The 27,855-nt window shown below is 45.9% G+C and overlaps 2 protein-coding genes across 7 annotated transcripts; one reads left to right on the forward strand and one right to left on the reverse strand.

Moving 5' to 3' along the window:
- Positions 1 to 23: 23 nt before the first annotated feature.
- On the forward strand, positions 24 to 17,193 carry stambpl1 (STAM binding protein-like 1). Of its 6 annotated transcripts, none has more exons than XM_046368666.1 (13): positions 24 to 153; positions 2,697 to 2,884; positions 3,024 to 3,084; positions 6,724 to 6,831; positions 9,950 to 10,167; positions 10,735 to 10,810; positions 12,680 to 12,775; positions 13,105 to 13,414; positions 13,690 to 13,814; positions 14,280 to 14,417; positions 15,166 to 15,278; positions 15,553 to 15,652; positions 15,804 to 17,193. In XM_046368666.1, the coding sequence occupies exons 4-13, from the start codon at positions 6,802 to 6,804 to the stop codon at positions 15,858 to 15,860; spliced, it is 1,263 nt and encodes a 420-aa protein (XP_046224622.1). In that variant the 5' UTR covers positions 24 to 153; positions 2,697 to 2,884; positions 3,024 to 3,084; positions 6,724 to 6,801; the 3' UTR covers positions 15,861 to 17,193. The 6 variants fall into 6 exon arrangements, with proteins under 6 accessions (XP_046224622.1, XP_046224621.1, XP_046224623.1 ...); XM_046368665.1 differs by having other exon boundaries at positions 48 to 153; positions 2,721 to 2,884; XM_046368667.1 differs by having other exon boundaries at positions 70 to 149; positions 2,721 to 2,884.
- A 1,424-nt stretch (positions 17,194 to 18,617) lies between these two features.
- On the reverse strand, positions 18,618 to 26,758 carry acta2 (actin alpha 2, smooth muscle). The gene is made up of 9 exons (XM_046368671.1): positions 26,605 to 26,758; positions 23,716 to 23,893; positions 23,323 to 23,451; positions 22,641 to 22,751; positions 20,754 to 20,838; positions 20,423 to 20,584; positions 20,071 to 20,262; positions 19,759 to 19,940; positions 18,618 to 19,241 (listed from the first exon to the last, which is right to left on the reverse strand). Exons 2-9 carry the CDS (start codon positions 23,842 to 23,844, stop codon positions 19,098 to 19,100), a joined length of 1,134 nt encoding a protein of 377 aa, XP_046224627.1. The 5' UTR covers positions 23,845 to 23,893; positions 26,605 to 26,758; the 3' UTR covers positions 18,618 to 19,097.
- Between the last annotated feature and the right edge of the window lie 1,097 nt (positions 26,759 to 27,855).

A 27,855-nucleotide genomic window follows, 5' to 3' on the forward strand; every position in this document is an offset into this window, starting at 1 on the left:
TGAGTCATTACCATAGAACGTCACCTTTAAAAAAAAAATTAGGTGTGTCTAAGGACCTTTTCAGGAAGATACGTTTGCCTACACAAACCGTATTAGGCTACAGTTGAAAGCTATTGCGATGCCAATTTTAACAAGACCAGGCAACAATTGTGGGTAAGCACTTTGTGTTAAGGCCTAACTGCAGTCTAATGTGGTATTTTGAATCCAATAATTGTGGAATAACTTGGTGTAGGCCTACTACTGCTGTTGAATTGCAGTTATACTGCACTGTAACTCCAATTACATGGCAAAATTACTGCAGTAAAAACAACTTATTTTGGAAGCAGTATTTGCAGCATACTGGCCTCTGCAATCTCTTTTCATTTGTAGCATTATGTGGTGATTTCCATCTATCCACGTTGTGTTGAAAATGAGGGACAAAGTACGGTTGTTTAGACTGCTTTGCCTCAAGCATTGTCAACTCGTGCACAATTAATCTGATCAGCTATAGCCTACCGATAACAACCGCAGCTGCAGGTAGCCTAGAGAAACCCTCTGCGCTCTGACCCACACTGGCCAGTGGAAACGAAGCGGTAACATCATGTTTTCATAGCCTAAGCTATGTACTGCATTTTATAGCCTAAAATAGGCTTATTTATTTGTGTTAAGAGATCATGTGAATGTGATCAAATTTTGTTTATGTTCTAGACCTTATCAATCCAAAATTATTGACTGGAATTAATACATCAACACAATAGTGATGACATACTGTATGAGTAACTTTTTAATTACAGATGCAAAGGCCTACACAGATGATATACATACGTCTGTATATATCTAGCTAGTTTTTCTATGCGTCAAACCTCTCATCGGGAACCCTAGATGTTTTACAATTTTGTTTTAGCCCTGAACTAGTACACCTGATTTGGTCAGTGGCGCCCACATTTAAAAATTTTTTTAAAATGCATGTTATTTTGGCATTGTGTCACATATCAGTTTGCAAACAATGTAAAAAACAAATATAGAATTGAGTTAATAAAGCCGCATACAAACATGGTCTCTTTTTTGTTTTCTTGAGTAAGACAGCTCCAAAAAATGTTTCAGCCTAGCTCAGTGCTTTCTGTGGTGGCGGGGCAAGCCATCAGAAAATACGGAGCGGTGCGCCGTGATTGGCTCAGTGTTCTGTCACTCATGGGGACACTACGTCACCGCCAAGTCTAAGGGTAGAGCTCGGGTACTGCCATAGAGTTACATTAGAAGTACCCATCCAAGAAGGCTCAAGGTCATTGGCCACAGATAAAACAACTTCAAATCACGTTATATCTACAGCATATTTGATTGGGCTGATCATGTTAACATCATACTTTCAAAATCTTAGCTAGCAGTCATCATGAATTGAATCAAAAATCTACTGACAAATCCTTTTTATCCTTGTCATGTGAAGGGAAATAATGAAGAGAAAGTGTAGATAAAACATATTGGTGCTCATCGGCTAATGGACATAAACATTACACAACAACTTGGACATCACAAATTCAACAGGAAGGAAGGAATCAGTGGCTAACTGCAAGCATTGCAAAGCAATCAACCTGCTATTCAGTGGAGTGACTGTGTGGTTCCAAGTATATGATTAAGGGTCTCTTTTCCTAGTTTAAAATGATAAACATTCAACATTGGCCATGCTGTCAATGAAGCTCAAAACAACCGTTAACTCGGAACTGCAAAATCGGACTTTAGTGAGTTCAAGACAACTGGGACCTCGGGAAAAAACAAGCTACGACTGGGAAAATGCATTTTGAACTTTCATCCAACTCAGAATTATAAATCCGGAACTCGGGCCTCTTTCTAGAGCTACGGCCTGAATATCACTGACGTTCTACCTTGTCAGCTTGGGGATTCAAACTTGCAACCTTTCGGTTACTAGTCCAACGCTCTAACCACTAGGCTAAGCAGCCGCCCCAATGTATACTGTACTGTATACTGAAAACAATACTAAGTGTACGTTGTGTAGTAAGCTGTTAGTAGCCCATGTGAAACACCCTAATAATTTGGTCTAGTTTCACCTCTTCATTTTACCTACTGTTCTGACTTGGTGGTGCACATGTAGCCTATAACCTGTTTTTGAGAAATGTAATGATCAAATATTGTAAGAGCTTTCATTGTCTGCTTATATGCCCCCTTTATTTATCCTACGGTTCTGACTTGGTGTACAGGGAGAACACTAAGAACGGCCCATATTATGAATTCTGTCGCTGTACATTTCAAAAGTGCTGAACAAATAGTTATACGTTTGTCCTAGCTCGCTCATTGTCTTAATCGAAATTACGGATTGCCTCTTATCCGCATGTCGTCTCCTTATGCCATAGTTTTTACATCTCAATTGTCATTAGAAACCACATTTGTTTAAGTAAGTAAGCCAGTGAAATGTTTCGCTGCCAGACAAGGCTTAGTATCACAAAAGTGCATCTCGAACATTTTTAAATAGCTTCCACATTCAAATAAATGTGGGTAGCTGAATGGGCTTCCATAGAAATATCTTCTTGTTGGGCAGCCTTTAGATTTTTTTATTTTTAATTTTCCCTACTTTCATATGCAATGTGTCAAGCCAAACGCTTCTGTGGTGTGCACCATTAACAATCTTTTTTTAAATTACAGGATGCATGAATATTCTTGTAAATTACAGGATGCAAATGATGCCGCATGTGTCGCAACTGTAGGGCATTTTCTCTTTTGTCCACCAGTGGACTGGATTCCCCTCTCCACACATCACTTCATAGAGACCGCCGCTGCTGCCACCACCACCAACACCACATCGCCGATGCTATAGTAGGTGGACTGGATAACAATCTCTCTCGCCCTATTGGACATTGGATTTGAAAGACCGCTTTCAGCCATTTTATCGCTGGTAAACTGTCGCTCTTTCTATCCTTTTTTCTTTTTGAACAATGACTTCATGAAGTAGGTTACTGTATAAAAGCTAAATCGGCGAGGTTTGGATAAGAGAACAGTGATTTATTGACGCCTGTTTTCGCACTCAATTCTAGCATGTGCCACGTGACGACAGAGACACACGAGTATGGGCATTAGACGCGGGTAAATACACTGGTAAGCGTTTTCACCTATTTACATGGTTGATCAGTTTACTGCACGTTAAGCTGTTTAAATCAAATAGCTTCTATTATTTTCCTGAATTTACACGCAGTAGTTTGATTAAGTTAGTCTCATTCATAAGCCCCCCTCTTAAATCTCCTGATGTTGCAAAGCTGTGAAATGTCCAGGAATTTATTTTAAATCACAAACATGAGGTTGCAACATGGAATCTGAAATTACAAGTTCACTGTAGCTCAAGGGATGATCGACGCCATTGTACAGATACAACGTTGTTGATGAGACACGTTCCTAGCGTTGACATGTAGGGTGTGATTTTAAAATGTACATTTATTTTGATACACATGGCTATCAAAAGAGGACGTTGTACTACTGGAACGGCTAGTGACAGGTGCATCAGTTTACCAAAGAACACAGGAAACACAGTTGAGAGAGCGGAAGTTACACTGTTTTCAACTGTTTTATTTTGTTTCAGAGGATACTTACATACGTTCTATATCTATAAATTCACTGACGTTTGTTATTAAAATAATTTAAGATAATGTTATAATGGATATTAGATACTGGTATAATGGACAATTTATCCAAATGATAGTACTGTGACTCATACAGTAGACTGCCTACAATGCAACCACATTCATTTGTATTTTTTTTTGGGGGGGGGGGTTCCTGAATCTGCACTGTTTGCAAGTCATATTTTAAAATTGCCTACCATTTTTGAATGGTGCATTTTGAAGGAAAGACTCATGATTGCGAAGTCCCTTAGTAGGGCAATGTTAATAGGGAATTTCAATGAAATGTGTTCAGTAGTTCCCTGGAATATCGACATGTCATTTTTAGGTAAGTTGTAAAATAACTGTCAGCTTTCTATGCCTTTCCATTCTCAAGCAACACTTCATTATGTTGGTTTGTTGTCCTTACTGTACCGTACCACAGAAAACAGTACTGAAATTACTGTCAACAATAGCACTAAGAGTAGTACACCTTAGTTTCCTGATTGGGTTTGTAGTTAGAAAGCCAAATCAATATCATGCTGTATTCATAATCTGCTAGTAGGGTTGAATGGCGGGAACATGGTTACCGGGATTTACTACCTAAAACCACTCCCTTTTCCCGGGATAAATAACTGTGAGAAAACGGTGAATTCTATTAAATTATTTCTATAAACAGCATGGAGTGAAATGGAACTGTTTAAATTATATGCAATGTCTAAATCGGTCTTCTCTACAGCCTCTGCATGATGAATCATCAACGCTCAGGGTGGGGACAGACCATATCAGATTGGAGCGTAGTTCACAATGTATGTAGATCTATCTCATCATGGTACCCTTTTTTCTTGTGACAGGTAGGCCTACATTTGCTGCAGCATAGTCTATAATATAAAGACCAAATGCATGTCGAATTTACCCATCTAACTTTCAGGGGTCACCTTATTTTTTCTTTTTGTAAAGATATATAATTAAAAAAAATACTTTTAAAACATTTCTCAAATATTGTTGCTTTAAATCAGTGCACGCCGAGCAGTCTGTCTTTCTCTCTCTCCGCCAATTCCATTGAAATATCATCCAAAATAGATAATCCTGTTCTAGATTGATATATAGATGTTCTAGCCTACCTTTTTTCAGGGAATGCGTTCAATGCAGTATTAGCCTTATATTTAGCTAATTAATGATGGGAATGCAGTAGCGGCGTGTGGGTAAATCACTGGGGAAGCAAAAGAAAAGCCATATTACAACATGTGTGTTGTGATAGTTACGTTATAACCTTTTAAATTATATCCCTTGCGACCATGATTTAAAGGCCTAAAGGCAGAGACAATTAGACACAGTCAACCACACCTTTTTGGTTTGATCACAAAACTAGATAGCAACCTCTGTCTAGTGAAGTCCACAAAGCATATTGCATGTACAGTTACATGACCTATAGCATGGTCAAGCAAGTTAATGTTACCAACATTTCTGGACCACTAAACAACTATTGATTTAGAACCACAAAGAGTTACCGCAAGTCACAAAAATATATAGAACTGTCATCAAGGCAAAGGGTGGCTACTTTGAATATATATATATCAAATATATTTTTTGATTTGTTTAACAATTTTTGTTTACAATATGATTCCATGTGTGTTATTTCATAGTTTTGATTTCTTCACTATTATTCTACAATGTAGAAAATAGTAAAAATAAAGAAACCCTTGAATGAGTTGGTGTGTCATGTTGGCTGGTACTGTATGTGTATTGGATAACAACACAGTCATTTGGCCTTTTTTGGGCTCATTACATGTCTTTAATGTAGGGCTCATAAAATGTATGTAATGTATGGCTCATTAGGCGCAGGTAGCATCAGACTTGACTTTTCAATCAAAGCTCTAATCAAATCCAGACAAGGGCCTATTTACAGTATATGCTTTTGAATGACTCTTCCAGTGTTACTGGATTACCTGGGAGAAAAGTGATTTATTCTAGGGATGGGACATTTGTAAAATACTGGGAAAATATTCAACCCTGTCTGCTAGTGACTGAAGCCTGTCAAGTCTCCTGTAATTCTATTTGGTTAAAAAAAAATCCTATTTGAATCAGTGAATGTTGTTCCCATCTGCTTGAGCATTCATCACTGCTTCTTGAAGAGAAAGTAGGAATCCACAGCTTGGCAAACACTCCACACATGAATGATGAGTGCTTATGACAGGATAGACAAAAGGATACAAGAGACATTTTGATCAGACTCTCTGGAGTCTGGACTTCAACTAAACTATTTACTTTCAGTACAGAGGTCAATTTTCCTATTTGCGGCACACTTTGGATTATAAGAGACTTGTTTGCAATTTATTTTCACGTTTCTTTGTTGGCGTGAAAATGAATTAGGGGAATAATTCAGAATTCAAATCAAATACGTGTATTAAATACACGTGTTAACTGCAGAAATATACACATTTTACAGGAACTGACTTGAAGTCTCTTTTTCACATTGCAGTCAGCCTTGGGCAGTGTTAATTACACCTAGATTTCACACCATGCTGCTATTGTGTACTGTACATGATGGGTTTCCATGGCAGCATCAACCAGAATGTCACTGACAAATGGAAAGGGTTTGGATGTAGTATTGCAACATCTTGCTTTCAATTCGGTTGCAGTATCAAATAGTAGTTTTGGGATTCAAGAGGAGAGGGACCCTGTAGGATTAAAGACACTGTTCAAATCTGCTCATTGACCAAGTTTAGTGATAGATAAAGGATTTAATCTCAGCAGAATATGTCCATGAATCTCCCTATTTTGCTCCCTGGTTACAAGCTGTCATAGCAACAGTATGCCACCTTTTCTTGGAGGCCATTAAAGTATGTTACTCTATTTTGAAGAACCTGTAAGAATAAGATTGAGCAGCTGCTCTTGGAGACTCGTGCTATGAAACAACAGAAATCCTTGTTGGCTGAAAATACTACATACTGTAATGCAAGTCGTGTTCTAAGTCAAGAGCTTGATCAATTTATCAACTCCTACCAAGGGTAAGCTGTCTCTGTGGACAACATTAATGTCTCGATCTCTCAGTGAGAGGGAACCTGATCGACCACACGGCCATCATTACACAACAGAGTCATGGCCATTAGCCGAGCTAAGATTTCTCTCCTCTCCTCTCCAGTGGGCTTTCATCTTAGGAGATGACAGGTGGACACATTTGGGAAGATTGGAGCCTGTGATCCTGCAGTCTAAAGACACCATGGAGCAAGGCTTCAGCTTCAGCACACTGGTGAGTCTTGTTAGTCGGGGGTAAAGGTGTTTGTTTGCTTCCCATCCTAAACAGTTCGTGCATATATTATGATGACATTTTGTGACGTTTTTGTTCCCTTTGGTCTTCAGAAAGGGTTTTTTCCGGTTGTTCATGCTCCAAATTTTTTCTTTGTTTTTTGAGGCATTCTGAAGTGTGGTGATTGGTCAACAGTAGGGATTCTTCAAATAAGTGTTTGTTGTCATTCAATGAGAGACGACTCCCTTTCATGCACATTTTTTTCCATTGTGAAATACTGCAACAAACAGCTTAGCTGTAAAATTACTAAAACCTCTTCGGAACGAACGTCAATTAATTACAGATTTTTTGAGTACATTTTTGAGGAACTGTTAACTGGCTACGGCGTCTCAAGAGGGACAAACAGTACTATTGCCGCGCTTTTCAAATTTTTCAAGCGACTGTCTTTTAAGGGAGTATGCGAGGCACATACGTTCACTTCACCTAGCCGAGTTCTGCTAGGCGCAAACTGAACCTAGTGTGCACGCCTTAAGGGGTTAGAGGTAAAGTGGGGAGAGATGTGGGATAGGTGGGAGGTGACAGGGCTGGTGATAGGCTGTGTGTGGAGTAGGAGAGGTGGGAGGTGACGGGGCTGGTGATGGGCTGTGTGTGGAGTGGGAGAGGTGGGAGGTGACGGGGGGAGTGATGGGCTGTGTGTGGAGTGGGAGGTGACGGGGGGAGTGATGGGCTGTGTGTGGAGTGGGAGAGGTGGGAGGTGACGGGGGAGTGATGGGCTGTGTGTGAGGTGGGAGGTTATGGTGGGAGTGATGGGCTGTGTGTGAGGTGGGAGGTGACAGGGGGAGTGATGGGCTGTGTGTGAGGTGGGAGGTGACTGGGGGAGTGATGGGCTTTGTGTGGAGTGGGAGGTGGGAGGTGACTGGGGGAGTGATGGGCTGTGTGGGTGGGAGAGGTGGGAGGTGACGGGGGGAGTGATGGGCTGTGTGGGAGTGGGAGAGGTGGGAGGTGACGGGGGAGTGATGGGCTGTGTGTGGAGTGGGAGAGGTGGGAGGTGACGGGGGGAGTGATGGGCTGTGTGTGGAGTGGGAGAGGTGGGAGGTGACGGGGGGAGTGATGGGCTGTGTGTGGAGTGGGAGAGGTGGGAGGTGACGGGGGAGTGATGGGCTGTGTGTGAGGTGGGAGGTGACGGGGGGAGTGATGGGCTTTGTGTGGAGTGGGGAGGTGGGAGGTGACGGGGAGTGATGGGCTGTGTGTGAGGTGGGAGGTTATGGTGGGAGTGATGGGCTGTGTGTGAGGTGGGAGGTGACAGGGGGAGTGATGGGCTGTGTGTGAGGTGGGAGGTGACGGGGGGAGTGATGGGCTTTGTGTGGAGTGGGAGTGGTGGGAGGTGACTGGGGGAGTGATGGGCTTTGTGTGGAGTGGGAGAGGTGGGAGGTGACGGGGGGAGTGATGGGCTGGGAGAGGTGGGAGGTGACGGGGGGAGTGATGGGCTGTGTGTGGAGTGGGAGAGGTGGGAGGTGACGGGGGGAGTGATGGGCTGTGTGTGGAGTGGGAGAGGTGGGAGGTGACGGGGGGAGTGATGGGCTGTGTGTGGAGTGGGAGAGGTGGGAGGTGACGGGGGAGTGATGGGCTGTGTGTGAGGTGGGAGGTGACGGGGGAGTGATGGGCTGTGTGTGGAGTGGGAGAGGTGGGAGGTGACGGGGGAGTGATGGGCTGTGTGTGGAGTGGGAGAGGTGGGAGGTGACGGGGGGAGTGATGGGCTGTGTGTGGAGTGGGAGAGGTGGGAGGTGACGGGGGGAGTGATGGGCTGTGTGTGGAGTGGGAGAGGTGGGAGGTGACGGGGGGGAGTGATGGGCTGTGTGTGAGGTGGGAGGTGACGGGGGGAGGTGACGGGGGGAGTGATGGGCTGTGTGTGGAGTGGGAGAGGTGGGAGATGACGGGGGGAGTGATGGGCTGTGTGTGGGGTGGGTGGGAGGTGAGTAAGGTTGATGGGCTTGAGTTCACTTGTCTTTAGGAAATGTAGGGATCAAGTTGAGTATATGAAGGTGGGTGGAAAGCTGGAGTGAATGGGTGTCCTCTGTAGAAGGGGGTGATAAGGGTGTGGGTGGGCTGCATTGATTTCTTCTGTAGAGTGGGAATGGGTTAGTGGGCTGGGGATCCACACCAACGGTTTCCCCTGACTCACTCCCATTAGTATTCAGCTGCTCTGTCAGACTCATCTCTCCATTCAGGGCCATCCCTCCATCCTGGGGTGGGAGAAAGGGATGGAGCGGATGTTTGCCTCTTTACACTTCCTCTGCTCATGAATAGATGATTAGACAAAGGAGATGCTATCATGGAGCCCTCCAAAGAGAGAGAACTCCTGCCTGCTTCAACTGTCGCTGCCGAAAGGATGTCTTAATCTGATCCCTCATCGAGAGTACAATCATTTCCCCCGTAGTCTTCGTCACTACCCCCTGCAGAGTCCAGTGGAGTCTTGATAAGACTCCCACGTCAATAGTAACCTTAAAGAACTCTGAGGCAGCAGTGTCCCGTGTGTACTGTAATGTTTTCATTAGTGTGGGGGTGGGCTGATCAGGGTAGTGTTGTGTACTAGCATAGTGCCGTCCGTTCTACCTATGAATGCTTCCGATCAGCCCCCCTCCATCCCCCGCCTGTTTTGGCTGACCTGACCTAGTGAGGGATGACAGTGCTGATGTTGCCTGGTCATGTGACCGCTTGGGGAGGGCTGGGAGGTTGCTGAGGGAGACGGCTCATGCTGATCCTAGCCGTTGGCATTTCAGTTGATGACAGTAGTACTGCTGCTAGGGGTGATGGTGTTGCTGTGTCAGGCTGTTAGCCTTAGGGTTTTTCTGCCCATGTAGACACTGTTCTGATACAATGTTAGTGATAAATGTGTTGTTTTGGGCCCTGAGCTGTAGAAAGAGGTGTGCTTGTGCTGACAGGGCTGTCCTCTCCATGCTTAGTCAAATCCTAACCTTATCCATTGGAAGGAAAATGCTAAACTACCACAAGGACATGTATTATGTTCTTCTATACTCTGACGCTTGTGGTTACATTGACTGCTAAGTTGGCCTGTGTTACACTTTGAACTCTGACCCTGGTAACCTTTGACCCCCAACAGAAGAAGCTGGCGGCCGAGCCGGACCACACCGACATGAGCTTGACGGCGGCAGAGCGCGTGCTGGCCCTCAGCAAGATGGGCTGCAGCGTGGAGATCAACGAGGAGATCACGCCACGCCGCTACTTCCGCTCCGGCGTGGAGATGGAGCGCATGGCCGCCGTGTACCTGGAGGAGGGCAGCTTGGAGAACGCCTACGTCCTCTACAACAAGTTCATCACGTGAGGAGAGAGAGTGCCCGCTGGGCACACATTGGTTGAATCAACGTTGTTTCCACGTCATTTCAATTAAATGACATTGAACCAACATGGAATAGATGTTGAATTGACAATTGACAATTGTTGCAGACTAGTTTAGGGCCTGTGATAGTGGAATACTAACATGCCTATGTCCAATGTACTAATGGCAGTTCAAGTACTTGATTGATGAATAATACAAATAAAAATGTATTCGTTAAATGCACTGAATACAACCGGTGTAGACTTTACTGTGAAACGCTTACTTACGAGCCCTTTCCCACGATGCAATAATAATAATAAATATAATAATAATAATATTCATAATAATGGTAACACAAGGAATAAAATACAAAAGAATGATGCTATATACTGACAGTAGCAGTACCATATCAATGCGTGGGGGCACAAGGTAATTGAGGTCGATATATACCTAGTAGGGTGAAGTGACTAGGGTACAGGATTAACAATAGTAGCAGCAGTAGTAGTAGTAGCAATAAAAATAAGTCTTCATAAACTATAATCTGTCTAACCATCTCTCTGTTGTGTCAGTCTGTTTGTAGAGAAACTCCCCAGCCATCGAGACTACCGGGAGTGCAGCGTGCCAGAGAAGCAGGTGATAATGAAGGTAAACCCTTGGCCTGCTGTGTTGGGGGAGACCCCTGTGGTGCTAAACCCTTGGCCTGCTGTGTTGGGGGGGAACCCCGTGGTGCTAAACCCTTGGCCTGCTGTGTTGGGGGAGACCCCTGTGGTGCTTAACCCTTGGCCTGCTGTGTTTGGGGGGAACCCCGTGGTGCTAAACCCTTGGCCTGCTGTGTTGGGGGATCCCCGTGGTGCTCAGACCTGCAGAGAGCTCATTAACTTAGCTGGAGGGATGGGGTGGTGGGATGGAGAGAGGGAGGGATAGAGAGGGATGGGGTGGTGGGATGGAGAGAGGGGTGGGATGGATGGAGGGAGGGATAGAGAGGGATGGGGAGGTGGGATGGAGAGAGGGATAGAGAGGGATGGGGTGGTGGGATGGAGAGGGGTGGGATGGATGGATGGATGTAGGGAGGGATAGAGAGGGAAGGGGTGGTGGGATGGAGAAAGGGAGGGATGGGGTGGTGGGATGGAGAGAGGGGGTGGGATGGATGGATGGAGGGAGGGATCGAGAGGGACAGGGTGGTGGGATGGATGGATGGAGGGAGGGATCGAGAGGGACAGGGTGGTGGGATGGATGGAGGGATCGAGAGGGAGGGGTGGTGGGATGGTGGTGGGATGGATGGGAGGGGAGGGATGGGGTGGTGGGATGGAGAGAGGGGTGGGATGGATGGATAGAGAGGGATGGGGTGGTGGGATGGAGAGGGGTGGGATGGAGAGGGATGGGGTGGTGGGATGGAGGGATGGGGTGGTGGGATGGATGGAGGGAGGGATAGAGAGGGATGGGGTGGTGGGATGGAGAGAGGGGTGGGATAGAGAGGGATGGGGTGGTGGGATAGAGAGGGATGGGGTGGTGGGATGGATGGAGGGAGGGATAGAGAGGGATGGGGTGGTGGGATGGAGAGAGGGGTGGGATGGATGGAGGGAGGGGGTGGTGGGATGGAGAGAGGGGTGGGAGGGATAGAGAGGGATGGGGTGGTGGGATGGAGAGAGGGGTGGGATGGATGGAGGGAGGGATGGAGAGAGGGGTGGGATGGATGGAGGGATGGAGAGAGGGGTGGGATGGATGGATGGAGGGAGGGATAGAGAGGGATGGAGAAAGGGAGGGATAGAGAGGGATGGGGTGGTGGGATGGAGAGAGGGGGTGGGATGGAGGGAGGGAGGGATAGAGAGGGATGGGGTGGTGGGATGGAGAGGGGTGGGATGGATGGATGGATAGAGAGGGATGGGGTGGTTGGATGGAGAAAGGGAGGGATGGGGTGGTGGGATGGAAAGAGGGGGTGGGATGGATGGAGGGAGGGATCGAGAGGGACGGGGTGGTGGGATGGAGAGAGGGGTGGGATGGATGGAGGGAGGGATAGAGAGGGATGGGGTGGTGGAATGGAGAGAGGGGTGGGATGGATGGAGGGAGGGATAGAGAGGGATGGGGTGGTGGGATGGAGAGTGATGGGGTGGTGGGATAGAGAGGGATGGGGTGGTGGGATGGAGGGAGATGGGGTGGTGGGATGGAGAGAGGGCCCTGTCTGCCTGAGTGATAGGCTACTTAGTGGTCTGCTTTGATTTAAGTGAGGTATGTTTATGGTAAGCGAACCAAGGTCAGCTCAGGGACAGCACCAGTCTACAAAAGGCTGTAGATGACCTTCAGGTGACTAACAGTAGAAGCGACACTATAATCTATTAAGAGCTTTGAAATGGTAGTGTAATAGCTAGTCGTTTTTCTTTTCTCAAAGTAGTGATTCAGCCCACTTGGACTGACCGTTTAAGCTGCAAATTCCCACTGCTAATGGAAGAAAGTGTTTCCCAGCCTGCACTCTCACACATGACCTTGTCCCGATTATCTGGTTGATGTTATTCTCAGAAATTGCAAGATGTCGCATTTCCACGCAAAGATCAATTGAGGAAGCTCCTGCATGAGAAGTTCAACAAGGAACACGCAGCATATCTAATGAGTCAGGTAAGGTTTAGCACCCAAACCCTTCATTACATTCAGACAGATTGTTTTGGAGGCTGGCTGGATACCCTGTTTGTGCTAGTGTGCAACACATGTTCATATTATTTGGGTCACTTTTTGACGAATGGGAATACTTCAATGCAGCAAGTTTATAGTTGAAGTGAAGAGAAGTGTTTTGGAGGAAGATCACCTATATCAACAAATGGTACGCACATTGAATGTGTGTGTGTGTGTGTGTGTGTGTGTGTGTGTGTGTGTGTGTGTGTGTGTGTGTGTGTGTGTGTGTGTGTGTGTGTGTGTGTGTGTGTGTGTGTGTGTGTGTGTGTGCGCAGAGCCAGGCTGTGGTGGTGGATGGCTGCGGCCAGCAGCTGCAGAGGACGTCTCTGGTAGAGCAGGAGAGACTGAGGGTGGCTCAGCTGCGCAGGATGCAGATGGAGGCGGAGCAGTTCCGCCACTTCGAGGACCAACTGCGCAGGCAGGAGCTGGCCAATCGCAGAGACGAGGCGGTCGCTAAAGTGCCTGAACAAACGGACGGGTCCTGCCTGTCCCACTCCTCCAAGAACCATGTTCGTCTCGACCCAAACCGCAATCAACCTTCTCTCCCCAGCAGCAAGCCAGCAGCTACACTGGCTGGCGTACATAGTGAGTGTCCTGCTTCCATTACGATTGAACATCTAGGCTCTATATTTTAGATCGTATGATTGTTACTCAAACAATCCATTAGTGAGGTAATATGGGGAAGTCAACAATGGGTTACATTAATAGCTACTGTGTATATTTTAGCTGGCTAGTAGAATAACTGTTGATGTATTTGTAGTCTGTATATGTGCTGCATGAGTCACATGGTTGTACATCCTGTTATTGTAGTTCAACGTGTGTGTGTGTGTCCGTGTGTGTCCGTCCGCGCGTCTGTACAGCTCAACTGGTTGAGGGCCTGAGGCGGGTCATCATTCCGAGAGACCTGACCTACAAGTTCTTGCTGCTCGCCGACAGCAACACAGCCAGGGGCATAGAGACATGTGGGGTCCTCTGTGGAAAACTGGTAAGACTCTTACATCAAATATATACTGTACGCAAACATTTATCCCTTCTTATCTTGTAGACAAACTGCCAGTTTATTGGGGAAAGTCAAACATCCCAGTTTACTATGTCTAAGCGTACAACAGGAGTCACCATTTGTAATCACGTCATCTGCAAACAATAGTTCTGTGAACGAGGAGGGAGGTTGCCAATGTAAGGTGTTCAAAGTTCAAGAATAGTATTTGAAGTCGCTTGTACTTCGAACATTATTTGCTATCTTATGATGTAAGTGCCTGCTCCAGATTGCTGTGTGTTGGTGGGTGTGCCCAATCCTGAAAAATAGCAATAACAGTACTTCAGTGCCACCAGACTTATGAACCGTTATTAGCAACTGTTGTGCATTTGTAATGCATTAGCTCATAAGCTGTTATGAATGCACTTCTAATGCAGTATGAGGGTATTCATGGGAAGTGTTTGTCTCTTCCAGACTCAAAATGAGTTTCTGCTGACCCATGTGGTGGTTCCCAAGCAGTCAGCTGGCCCAGACTACTGTGATATGGAGAATGTAGAGGAGCTCTTCAGTTTCCAGGACAACCACAGTCTACTGACTCTGGGCTGGATCCATGTGAGTGGACATCACCCCTCCCCAATCATATATTTACAGAGCCATCTTTACAACAGCAGTTGTCATAAAGTGCCTATATAGAAACCCAGCCTTAAACCCCAGAGAGAAAGCAATGTAGAGGCATGTTGGTTAGGAAAAACTCCTTAGAAATTCAGGAACCTAGGAAGAAACCTAGAGGAACCATGCTCTGAGGGGTGGCCAGTCCTCTTCTGGCTGTGCTGGGGAGAGATTAGCAGAGGCTGCGCTTTTATTTGCATAATATCACCATAGAAACCAGGCCCTCTGGTTCAGATGTCACAGTTATTCATAGCCCTGCCAGTCACCTTCAGAGAATGCACTGTAGATTCTGTACCCCTTCAATATAAACCTTGGATTTATGGTTTACATCCCCTAACATGGGAGTTGTTCAGGGGTGGGACACAGTGAACTGTACAGACGTAGGATCTTAATTTGAGCCAGTTTGCTACAGCAGGAAAATTGTTGCATTTAGCATGTTTCGTTATGGCAAATCAGGTGTAAATTACAAACTTTAGAAGCCTTTTAAAAACTCAAATACACTACAATTCTGCATTTCCTGCTGTGCAGTAACAAGAGTGATCAAATTAATATCCTACATCTGGAGTTCCACCGATTTTTGGAGAATAAACCAATTTCTAAATTCAAATGTAATTCACCTAACAGAAAATGACCTTTTTGACGTAGTTCCATTATCTCTTCTGCTGGTTGCTCTCTTCTCCTCTGCCCTTAGACCCACCCCACCCAGACGGCCTTCCTGTCCAGTGTAGACCTGCATACACACGGCTCCTACCAGCTCATGCTGCCTGAAGCCATCGCCATCGTCTGCTCGCCCAAACACAACGAGTGAGTCTCTGTCCCTGTCCGCTAGAATGAGTAGGCCTGCTGATGCTAACGCTAAAGAAAACCAATCCACTAAGACACGCAATGTGGACGGTATTCAAATAGTTTACTCGGTAACGAGAAATGTTCCAGGGAGTTAGAAATGCGTGATGTAGAACCGACATGATGATTCTCTGTGACGTGGAACAATGAGTCGTGTCAGTTCTATACTCAACATCTCTATCTGGTTCTCTAAGTCGTGTAGACGAGGCCTGTGTCTGTGATCTGTGTTTTGCAGTACGGGGGTGTTCAGACTCACCAGCTCTGGCATGGGGGAGGTAGCCCGCTGTAGACTGAAGGGCTTTCACCCACACTCCAAGGACCCGCCTCTCTTCAGCGTAAGTCATACACACAGACATCCTCCCAGCATTCAGCACTCAGCACTGTCACGAATAGAGCTTGTATGTGTTCACATTTCCTTCTATTGTTAGTTGTGCTTCTCCACGGTGAGTTGACCTGAACAGTTAAACGAGGCTTTTCTCATTTCAGATCTGTAGGCATGTTGTTATAAAGGACTTGAAAACAACCGTGCTGGACCTCAGGTGACAGAGAGGGGAAGGGAAGACACTCACCCCCCCTCCTCCTCCTCACCATCACAAACTGGATCTCCTATTTATAGCTTTGTTTACAATGAAGGCTTTTGTATTTTATTTTTAAAGCACGTACTGTTAATTGAAACTTCTTTGCAACACATGGTGATGAATTGTTCTAATGGTGTCGTTTTATCAACCCTTTATCCTAAAGTATGTTGTTTTTTTTTGATAGCTTAACATGTCAATTTGGCAGAGTGGATTTTTTTGGGGGGGCCAGTTCTGCGTGTCAGATTTGATGTGGAATTCTCCAGAGAGAACTACTTTAGCATGCAGGCCTGCTGTAAATGGCCTGAGGTGTTTTCAGTTTGAGAACTGGCTGAAGTGTGTGCACTTCAGTGTTATGTGAATGATACTCTCCCATGAAGGTATCCTTACCATTTAACATTCCTGGAACTGGACACTATGGGAAAGACTTGTAAAAACACAATTATACAGCATTTGCACAATTGATTACATGCAGAGATTTGACGAACAAATAAAAAGAAATTGATTTCTTAAATATAAAATGGACTGGATTTAATTGTGATGGCTCTGTGGCTTAGGACGTTGTTTTGTTGTCTTTTTAGTCTTAGTTATAATGAATGACTTTTGGCCAGTTGGATGTTAGCCTTGACATTTTTGCGTTATTTGTCTCGAGTCTTGATTTATTTTTGAGGTGTTGACCAGAAAAGAGAACCATAACTTAAATATTCCTAAAAGTAGCCTGTCGAGGTGACATGTCTTGTGTGGGGAGGAACAAACCAAAGTGCTCCGAGAATTTGTAAGCAAAAAAACCTTAGGCGCCTTAAAGTAACAGTAGCTTTTTGCCATTCAAGGGCCTTGACTACACAGAGCTCAGGTATCGGCTCACTTTCCACGCCCATGAAGCATTTAAGTAGCCTGGTTCCAGACCTGCTTGTGCTCTCATCATTGTTTGGCTTGCCAATGACCATTTGAAACACCACAGACACATCTGGGACCAGGCTAGCCTTTAAGCACGCCTCCCTGTAGAAAATTGAGCTCTCCTTCTTTCACCTTTGGCAGAAGTGGGCGTGAGGGGAAAATAACTTGTCACACCCCCTCACAGCAGTCCTGATAATGGCTTTGTCTTTCATTTGACTTTATATCAGTACTACAGTGTGTTGTTGGACTGTTGCTACAGTGTGATTATCTGTCACAGTGGCGCTGTAGGAACATGCTCTGTTGTAGTGGCTTTGTGCTTAGAAATGGGAAAGACAACCAGTCAATGCAGTGACTCTGCCACAATTTTCCACTGTCATTTTGGTAATAAAACACATACGGCTTTATCTTCTTGTCCGAGTTGTTGTTTAACTGCGCGGCGTGTCTTTCCAAATGTAGTTGTTCTGCTTTCCCCAAATGAACAGAACCATGTCGTCAATGGAAAAGAATGGAGTGAAACGGGTTTTCGAGACCGGGCCTGAGATCCAGTTCTCTGCAATCCAGGGCAAGAAGTATCCTGCTGAGCACAGATGTCAATTCAACGTCTATTCCACGTTAGTTTAATTTCATTGAAATGACGTGGAAACAACGTTGATTCATTCAGTGTGTGCCCAGCGGGATGTTCGTGTAATTACGTTGTTAGAGATTACACAAGCCAGTCTCCATAAAGGAAATTTGTACACCATGATGTCCTTTTGTGGTAGTTGTTTTCCCAGAATGTGGGGCAGTGACGCATAGAATCTTTTATCAGAAAAGAATGACGTAGAATGTGCAGGTTGACGTTTATTTAAGCAATAAGGCCCGAGGAGGTGTGGTTAATGGCCAATATACTGCTACGGGCTGTTATTATGCATGACGCAACACGGAGTGCCCTTAGCCGTGGTATATTGGCTAAATATCACAACCCCCCGAGGTGCCTTATTGCTATTATGAACTGGTTACCAATGTAATTAGAGCAGTACAACTAATTGTTTTGTCATAGCCATGGTATACGGTCTGATATACCACAGCTGTCAGGCAATCAGCATTCATGGTTCGAACTACTCAGTTTCTAATATCTATGCTTTGAAAGCCAATTCATATGTTGACAATGACATTGCATGATCACCACTGAACATAAATGCCCATCCGAGACAATTATTAATTTGGCTCTTCTGGTCTTGTCCCCAGAAGGTGGTCCTTCTGTAGCTCAGTTGGTAGAGCATGGCGCTTGTAACGCCAGGGTAGTGGGTTCGATCCCCGGGACCACCCATACGTAGAATGTATGCACACATGACTGTAAGTCGCTTTGGATAAAAGCGTCTGCTAAATGGCATATATAAGGTCTTGTTGGTACACAGGTTGCTGGTGGAAGACAGTGTATTGGTACACAGGTTGACATTTACTGATTATGAGCTGCAAAGTCAAAATTGGCTATATTGTAAAAGTTCATGAAAATAAGAATGTGCTTTATGGTCTTCATTTAAGGTTAGGCATTAGGGTTAGCAGTGTGCTTAAGGTTAGGCATTAGGGTTAGCAGTGTGCTTAAGGTTAGGCATTAGGGTTAGCAGTGTGCTTAAGGTTAGGCATTGGGGTTAGCAGTGTGCTTAAGGTTAGGTTGAAAATCAGATTTTTAGGACTGGCTGTGCCAGCTTGTGACCACTCTGAAGATTCATGTCATGAAGATTCATGACATTAAACGCTAACCTGCTGAAAATGTGGCTAGATGCGACAGTAGTCATAGTAATTATTTTCTCAACACTTGTAATATAAATGCATGAGCCAGACAGAGTTCCTTGTATGAGAGCTTTATTCCTTCCTTGGGGGTTCGTTCATGTTCACATGGATCTTTACAAACAGTCAGATGGTGAAAGCTTTCAGCAGTGATCTGAGCCATGCGAGAGACTTGGCCACATCCAGGGATGATGCACTGAACAAAGTGAACACAAGAGGGAGAATGCGAGCTCTGTGGAACAGATTCAGCTTCTTCTCCTTTGCTTCTATAGCCATCGCTGAAATCTACATACATACATACATACATACATTGCCCTAGGAATGTCCCCAAAGTTTTACAAAAGCTGCACGTTCAAGCTTTATTCTTTGAAAGGTACACGACCAACCACATAACATTCACGCAGGGGTGGGCAGTGCCAAGACAGAAACACACAAGGTTAAAAGGGGTACACATTCACAGTTTACAGGCAATAGAACGAGAGCAGAGTTTGGGGCTGGAGGGATGGAGTGGGCTGGGGTGGGTGGTTCTGGGCCTTGTTTAGAAGCACTTGCGATGCACAATGGAAGGGCCGGCCTCGTCGTACTCCTGCTTGCTGATCCACATCTGCTGGAAGGTGGAGAGGGAGGCCAGGATGGAGCCGCCGATCCAGACCGAGTACTTCCTCTCAGGTGGGGCGATAATCTGGTAACACAAGATATTTAATATACTGAATGAGGAAATCCCATATGTGTAGTAAATAGATACAGTACACCAAAGCTTTGTGAGACAATATCAGTGACATTCAGCTACAGATTGGGCCTCAACAACTTGCATTGAATTTTGAAACACTTATGAAGACAATGATTTCTATTCATAGAAACCAGGTCAAAACTGGAAAGGATAATTGCTTCAACGTTGAAATGGGCCAATATCATTACTGGCTGTGAATGGAAAAAATATACCATTACAGTTATGAGGACTACCATATTGAACAAATTCAAATCACTGTATAGCATCTCACTATGATATGCAAGTTATCTCTATGTTAGTAGCATCTCACTATGATATGCAAGTTATCTCTATGTTAGTAGCATCTCACTATGATATGCAAGTTAACTCTATGTTAGTAGCATCTCACTATGGCATGCAAGTTAACTCTATGTTAGTAGCATCTCACTATGGCATGCAAGTTAACTCTATGTTAGTAGCATCAGCACACCTTGATCTTCATGGTACTAGGGGCCAGGGCTGTGATCTCCTTCTGCATTCTGTCTGCGATGCCAGGGTACATGGTGGTACCTCCGGACAGGACGTTGTTGGCGTACAGGTCCTTACGAATGTCAATGTCACACTTCATGATGCTGTTGTAAGTGGTTTCATGTATACCGGCAGACTCCATACCTGGAGAGAAATCAGAAGAAATCACGCTGAGTCACAAGGGACAGTGGGGAGAATAGATATTTGTTTCAAACTGTTGAGAGAAAGGCAAATGGAGAGAGTGAAAAGAGAGAAAGAAGGAGCGAGGGATTACCGATGAAGGAGGGCTGGAAGAGGGTTTCCGGGCAGCGGAATCTCTCGTTGCCGATGGTGATGACCTGACCGTCGGGTAGCTCATAGCTCTTCTCCAGAGAGGAGGAGGTGGCAGCGGTGGCCATCTCATTCTCAAAGTCCAGGGCCACGTAGCACAACTTCTCTTTGATGTCACGAACAATTTCTCTCTCAGCTAGAGAGAGGAGAATAAGGGCGAGGTCAGAACAAGAACTTAGATTCATTTGTAGTTTGGCAGAACAACACTTCTGTGTCTGCATAGGCCTCTGCTTACAAGTCATGCACTGTACGGTATGTGTCATCAGAGTTTATAGCGTCCCAGAGTTTCTACTGACCTGTGGTGACGAATGAGTAGCCTCTTTCGGTCAGGATCTTCATGAGGTAGTCAGTGAGATCACGGCCAGCCAGGTCCAGGCGCATGATGGCGTGAGGCAGGGCATAACCCTCATATATGGGGACATTGTGGGTGACACCATCACCAGAGTCAAGGACAATACCTGTGGAGGTTTAGGAGGACACCATTTTGGGAAGACACAGGTTAGGGAGGACAGGCTTGGGAGAACAAAGTTTAGGGAGGACAGTTTTGAGAGTTAACAAGTTTGGGCTCAGTGGGACTGAATGGTCAGGGTAAAATGAGGCTGGTTTTGACCAGTGTCCTATACTGACCTGTTGTGCGGCCAGAGGCATAAAGTGACAGCACGGCCTGGATAGCTACGTACATGGCCGGAACGTTGAAGGTCTCGAACATAATCTAGAGCAGGAGCATTTGTTTAGGTTACAGTGTTATTTTCCACACTAACATTTTGACAGTGAGAATATCATTCTAATTGCACCAATCATACACTCAGCATCATGAAACAAATTCCTACTGTTTATATTAGGTGTATTACACAGTCTTGAAAGGCTGTGTTGAAGATATATATTGGAACAAGTCCTAGTTGTAATGTATGTAGTCATCACTTTCTTGATGTCTACAGTAGAATAGGTCTTGATGTCTACTATTCACGCTATGCAATCTGATTTCCGTTCAGGTTATGGATGTGTCACTGCAACCTTAAAGGACCTCAATGATGTCACCATTGCCCTTGATTCAATGTTGTGCTGCTATTTTTATTGACTTAGCCAAAGATTTTGATACGGTAGACCATTCCATTCTTGTGGGCCGCTAAGGAGTATTGGTGTCTCTGATGGGTCTTTGGCATGGTTTGCTAACTACCTCTTTCAAAGAGTGCAGTGTATAAAGTCTGAAAATCTGCTGTCTCAGTCACTGCCTGTCACCAAGGGAGTACCCCAAGGCTCGATCCTAGGCCCCACGCTCTTCTCAATTTACATCAACAACATAGCTCAGGCAGTAGGAAGCTCTCTCATCCATTTAAATGCAGATGATACAGTCTTATACTCAGCTGGCCCCTCCCTGGATTTTGTGTTAAATGCTCTACAACAAAGCTTTCTTAGTGTCCAACAAGCTTTCTCTACACTTAACCTTGTTCTGAACACCTCCAAAACAAAGGTCATGTGGTTTGGTAAGAAGAATGCCCCTCGCCCCACAGGTGTGATTACTACCTCTGGGTTTAGAGCTTGAGGTAGTCACCTCATACAAGTACGTGGGAGTATGGCTAGACGGTACACTGTTCTTCTCTCAGGACATATCAAAGCTGCAGGCTAAAATTAAATCTAGACTTGGTTTCCTCTATCGTAATCACTCCTCTTTCACCCCAGCTGCCAAACTAACCCTGATTCAGATGTGATCTTCCCACCCATGCTAAATTACGGAGACATCATTTATTTACCATTCGGCCATCAGATTTGCCACCAAAGCTCCTTATAGGACACATCACTGCACTCTATACCCCTCTGTCAACTGGTCATCTCTGTATACCCGTCACAAGACCCACTGGTTGATGCTTATTTATAAAACCCTCTTAGGCCTCACTCCCCCCTATCTGAGATATCTACTGCAGCCCTCATCCTCCACATACAACACCCGTTCTGCCAGTCACGTTCTGTTAAAGGTCCACAAAGCACACACATCCCTGGGTCGCTCCTCTTTTCAGTTCGCTGCAGCTAGTGACTGGAACGAGCTGCAACAAACACTCAAACTGGACAGTTTTATCCAATCTCTTAACTCAAAGACTCAGTCATGGACACTCTTAATGACAGTTGTGGCTGCTTTGCGTGATGTATTGTTGTCTCTACCTTCTTGGCCTTTGTGCTGTTGTCTGTGCCCAATAATGTTTGTGCCATGTTTTGTGCCACTACCATGTTGTGTTGCTACCGTGTTGTTGTCATGTTGTGTTGCTACCATGCTGTGTTGTCATGTGTTTCTGCCTTACTGTGTTGTTGTCTTAGGTCTCTTTTTATGCAGTGTTGTATTGTCTGTCTTGTCATGATGTGTGTTTTGTCCTATATTTATATGTTATTTATTTATTCATCCCAGCCCCCTTTTCTGCAGGAGGCCTTTTGCCTTTTGGTGGGTCGTCACTGTAAATAAGAATTTGTTCTTAACTGACTTGCCTAGTAAAATAAAGGTTAAATAAAAAAGGTCAAAATCACCTGCGTCATCTTCTCCCTGTTGGCTTTGGGATTGAGGGGGGCCTCTGTCAGCAGGGTGGGGTGTTCCTCAGGAGCTACACGGAGCTCGTTGTAGAAGGAGTGATGCCAGATCTGCCAATCATCGCCAACAATTAGCATAACATCTCTGAACATGTCTGGGGTCTCTTTAGCTAACTCCTCCATCTGTTATCATGTAACCGTTCTGAGAATAGATCCTGGATCTAAATGCCTCTGTATAAATCCCAAAGTGCCACCGGGGGAGTTTTGTTGGCTAAGGCTACTTTTGAGTGCCATGATGGAAAATCACAAAGTATATCAAATTCCATGTTAGAGTGTGTCACTGTTTTCCAATTATATTGTTTTAAAATCACCTTAATCCTGAGTCTGTGTCATTGTTGTCTCAGGTGGGGTTCGGTAGGGTAGGGTAAGGTGTGGTAGGGTAGGGTGTGGTAGTGTAGGGTAGGGTGGTGTGGTAGGTTGGGGTAGGGTAGTGTGTGGTAGGGTAGGGTGGGGTGGTGTAGCGTGTGACAGGGTAGGGTAGGGTAGGGTGTGGTAGGGTGGGGTGGGATGAGGTAAGGTGTGGTAGGGTAGGGTGGGGTGGGGTACGGTGTGGTAGGGTATGGTAGGGTGTGGTAGGGTAGGATGGAGTGGGGTGATGTGAGGTAGGGTGTGGTAGGCTTACTTTTTCCATGTCATCCCAGTTTGTGATGATGCCGTGCTCGATGGGGTACTTCAGGGTCAGAATACCTCTTTTGCTCTGCGCCTCGTCACCCACATAACTGTCTTTCTGTCCCATGCCCACCATCACACCCTGGGGAGAGAAACCGGCTGCTCAGAAGCACACTCACCACACTGTTTACTGGATGCCATTGCTAGCACTGAAATTCAACAAATAGGCCTTGCTGTGTTGCGTCTTAAACCATTATGGGTAAATCAATAAATAAAATTATGCTTTAAATTAAGAATATACCAAGGACCATGAAAGACTACTGACAAAAAAGTGGATGCATTCTCATCACCCAATCAGAAGTAGTTTACATCCAGCCTGTCTTTTAATGGACGAATGGTGGCTCACCTGATGTCTGGGACGGCCCACGATGGAGGGGAACACTGCTCTGGGGGCGTCGTCCCCGGCGAAGCCTGCCTTGCACAGACCGGACCCATTGTCACACACAAGGGCGGTGCTCTCTTCGTCGTCACACATGGTCAATAATTATTTTCTTTATGTTCCTTACTCCGACTGGAGACAATCACTGTAGGGGCAACAGAGAGAGGAGTGTGTTAACATCTTCAGAGTGATAGGTAGGTGTGTGTGTGTGTGTGTGTGTGTGTGTGTGTGTGTGTGTGTGTGTGTGTGTGTGTGTGTGTGTGTGTGTGTGTGTGTGTGTGTGTGTGTGTGTGTGTGTGTGTGTGTGTGTGTGTGTGTGTGTGTGTGTGTGTGTGTGTGTGTGTGAGAGAGAGATAGATAGATAGAGAGAAAGAGAGTAAGTCTATCCCTCTAAAGTAGTGTGTGAATTCATGAAAAACGTAAACCATAGAATGTTTAATCTGGTGTGGCAATTATTTACGTTAATTCATTCAGGAATACATGGCTCAGGCAAATCCAGCGGACTACCAAATTGTGAAGAAAGGATGATGCTATTCCTATTGAAAGTGACAAAGTCCATTTGGAAAGTTGACCTGTGCTTAGAGTATAATATAAATACAGTCCACCAAAAGCCTATGAAGCACATTGTTATATAATGTTATAATACTGTAAACATTTAACATTAATAGCAAAGCATATATACTTAAGACCAAAACTCCCCATAGGAGTTATCCTACAAAACTCTTTAGTTAGAGTTAGAGTTGAACTCCAGTCTCTAATGAATGGATGCAGCACCCTGGGAAAACTTCCTAATTAGGAAATGATGCGGAGTCATGTCTGTCTTTGGACTGGACTGTGCAAACCTCACTCCCTCTCTCTCTGGCCCTGCCTATCTACAATCGTTTACAAAAAAGGATAGAAAAAAAGACGGGGATGGGAGGGAGAGAGGGAGAGAGAGAGAGAGAGAGAGAGAGAGAGAGAGAGAGAGAGAGAGAGGGAGAGAGAGAGAGAGAGAGAGGGAGAGAGGGAAAGAGAGAGGGAGAGAGAGGGAGAGAGAGAGAGAGCAGTAGATTCCAGCAGAACCATATTTAGTCATAAACCTTCAGAATAAAGGATTTCCTAAGCTTTCCGGCAGAGGGTACCATGAGCAGCTATGATGGAGTTCAGTGCTGAAAGTTGACCAGTGCTGAACTCTCCAATAACATGACAGAGGCCCCTGTATGCATCCAGCCATTATCCCCTTTGCAGATTTCAAAACTTTGACTTGTTTCAAAACTGTGTACAATGTTTTCAAAAACTTCCAAACTTTCCAAACTGACTGAGTTCCTAAGAGACTATACAACCTATCAACCTGACTTTCCCCAAGAGACTTTACAACCTATCAACCTGACTTTCCCCAAGAGACTTTACAACCTATCAACCTGACTTTCCCCAAGAGACTTTACAACCTATCAACCTGACTTTCCCCAAGAGACTTTACAACCTATCAACCTGACTTTCCCCAAGAGACTTTACAACCTATCAACCTGACTTTCCCCAAGAGACCTTACAAGAATTTGAGACTATGTTTCTATTGCATTATGGGACTGATGGCAACAGATGTATAAAATCATAATCAACCAGCTGAAAGAATGATGCATAATAGGTAATAGGTAGCTTAGCATATTCCAGAATATCAACAAGACAGTTCTAGCATTTACTACTGTGACATTCTACCACACTGTTTCAAGCACTTCACAGCATTAGCGGCAACACTAACTTCTTCAACCACAAGTTCTTAATAAACCACAACACCACGAGGCTTAGGATCTCATCTACTGTGACACTTAATACCCACAACAGACCACAGTGACTTAGCTGTGAGATGTCTAAACACCTGTCTTTCATTAACATGCGCCTGTGAGATCAGCCAAAGCTCATCAAGCCTAATGAGCCTGCTTTTAATTGATTGAGAAGCAGTCTGCACTGTAAGGTGCTGACCCCTGAGGTTGACTCAGACTAGCAGATTAGCAGCTGACAATTTAGCAGTTGTTGACTTGAGGCAGTCGGGCAGACAGGAAGGCAGGAGTAGAGGATAGCAGAGGAGAGCGGAGGAGAGAAGTGGAGAGCAAATGAGAGCAGAGAAGAGGAGAACAGAGCGGAGGAGAGGAGAACAGAGCGGAGGAGAGGAGAGCAGAGCGGAGGAGAGGAGAACAGAGCGGAGGAGAGGAGAGCAGAGCGGAGGAGAGGAGAGCAGAGCGGAGAGCGGAGGAGAGAAGAGGAGCAGAGCGGAGGAGAGGAGAGCAGAGCGGAGGAGAGGAGAGCAGAGCGGAGGAGAGGAGAACAGAGCGGAGGAGAGGAGAGCAGAGCGGAGGAGAGGAGAACAGAGCGGAGGAGAGGAGAACAGAGCGGAGGAGAGGAGAGCAGAGCGGAGGAGAGGAGAGCAGAGCGGAGGAGAGGAGAGCAGAGCGGAGGAGAGGAGAGCAGAGCGGAGGAGAGGAGAGCAGAGGAGAATAGTGCAGAGGAGAGGAGAGGAAAAAGGAGGGTACACTTAAGAAAAAGGGTTAATCTAGAACCTGAAAGGGTTCTTCAGCTGTCCCCATAGGGTAGCCCTTTGAAGAACCCTTTTTGGTTCCAGATATAACCCTTTTGGCCCAAGGTAGAACCCTTTTGAATTCCATGTAGAACCCTTTACACAGAGGGTTATACATCGATGCCAAAATAATTACTTCTGGAACCAAAAAGGGTTCTCCTATGGGGACAGCCAAAGAACCATTTTGGAACCTTTTTTCTAAGCATGTAGGAGAGGAGTAGGCAGGAGAGAGGACAACGAGGGGATGAGAGGAGGAACAGGGAAGAGAGAGGAGGACAGGAGAGGTGAGGTGGTGGTCCACTTACCCTGACAGTGCTTGGCCGGGGTTTGCCGCTCAGGGATGGTGTGCCCTCTCACTGGCCTGGGGAGACTTTATGTAGCTCCCAGCCCCCATCCTGCGCTTCCCCCTCCCACATCCCAAACATGGAGCCGGGGCCGCACTCTCCCTGTCTGCCTCACTCAGCCAGAGCCTTATAGGGATGGCCGGGGGAAAAACAGTCCAATCCAATTGCTTCTGCGGAGGGCCCAGTCACATCATTCAGGGCATTCCAGGGGCCTTTTTTTCTGTGAAAGGCAGGAGATCTCTCCATGCGGGAACATAAACACACAGCACAGAGCTTGCAGGACTGCCCCTTGTGACAAACAAGCCCTCACACACACAGACAGTGGCATTCCCGTGTAGCAAGACCTCACACACAGACAGTGGCATTCCCGTGTAGCAAGCCCTCACACACAGACAGTGGCATTCCCAGGTAGCAATCCCTCACACACAGACAGTGGCATTCCCAGGTAGCAAGCCCTCACACACAGACAGTGGCATTCCCATGTAGCAAGCCCTCACACACAGACAGTGGCATTCCCATGTAGCAATCCCTCACACACAGACAGTGGCATTCCAAGGTAGCAAGCCCTCACAAACAGACAGTGGCATTCCCATGTAGCAAGACCTCACACACAGACGGTAGCATTCCCAGGTAGCAAGACCTCACACACAGACAGTAGCATTCCCAGGACCAAGCCCTCACATACAGACAGTGGCATTCCCAGGTAGCAAGCACTCACACACAGACAGTGGCATTCCCATGTAGCAAGCCCTCACACACAGACAGTGGCATTCCCATGTAGCAAGACCTCACACACAGACAGTGGCATTCCCATGTAGCAAGCACTCACACACAGACAGTGGCATTCCCATGTAGCAAGCCCTCACATACAGACAGTGGCATTCCCAGGTAGCAAGCCCTCACATACAGACAGTGGCATTCCCAGGTAGCAAGCCCTCACATACAGACAGTGGCATTCCCAGGTAGCAAGCCCTCACACACAGACAGTGGCATTCCCATGTAGCAAGCCCTCACACACAGACAGTGGCATTCCCACGTAGCAAGCCCTCACACACAGACAGTAGCATTCCCGGGTAGCAAGCCCTCACACACAGACAGTGGCATTCCCGGGTAGCAAGCCCTCACACACAGACAGTGGCATTCCCGGGTAGCAAGCCCTCACACACAGACAGTGGCATTCCCGGGTAGCAAGCCCTCACACACAGACAGTGG

This window comes from Oncorhynchus gorbuscha, linkage group LG11, assembly GCF_021184085.1.
Source record: "Oncorhynchus gorbuscha isolate QuinsamMale2020 ecotype Even-year linkage group LG11, OgorEven_v1.0, whole genome shotgun sequence".
In the NCBI taxonomy this organism is placed as follows: domain Eukaryota; kingdom Metazoa; phylum Chordata; class Actinopteri; order Salmoniformes; family Salmonidae; genus Oncorhynchus; species Oncorhynchus gorbuscha.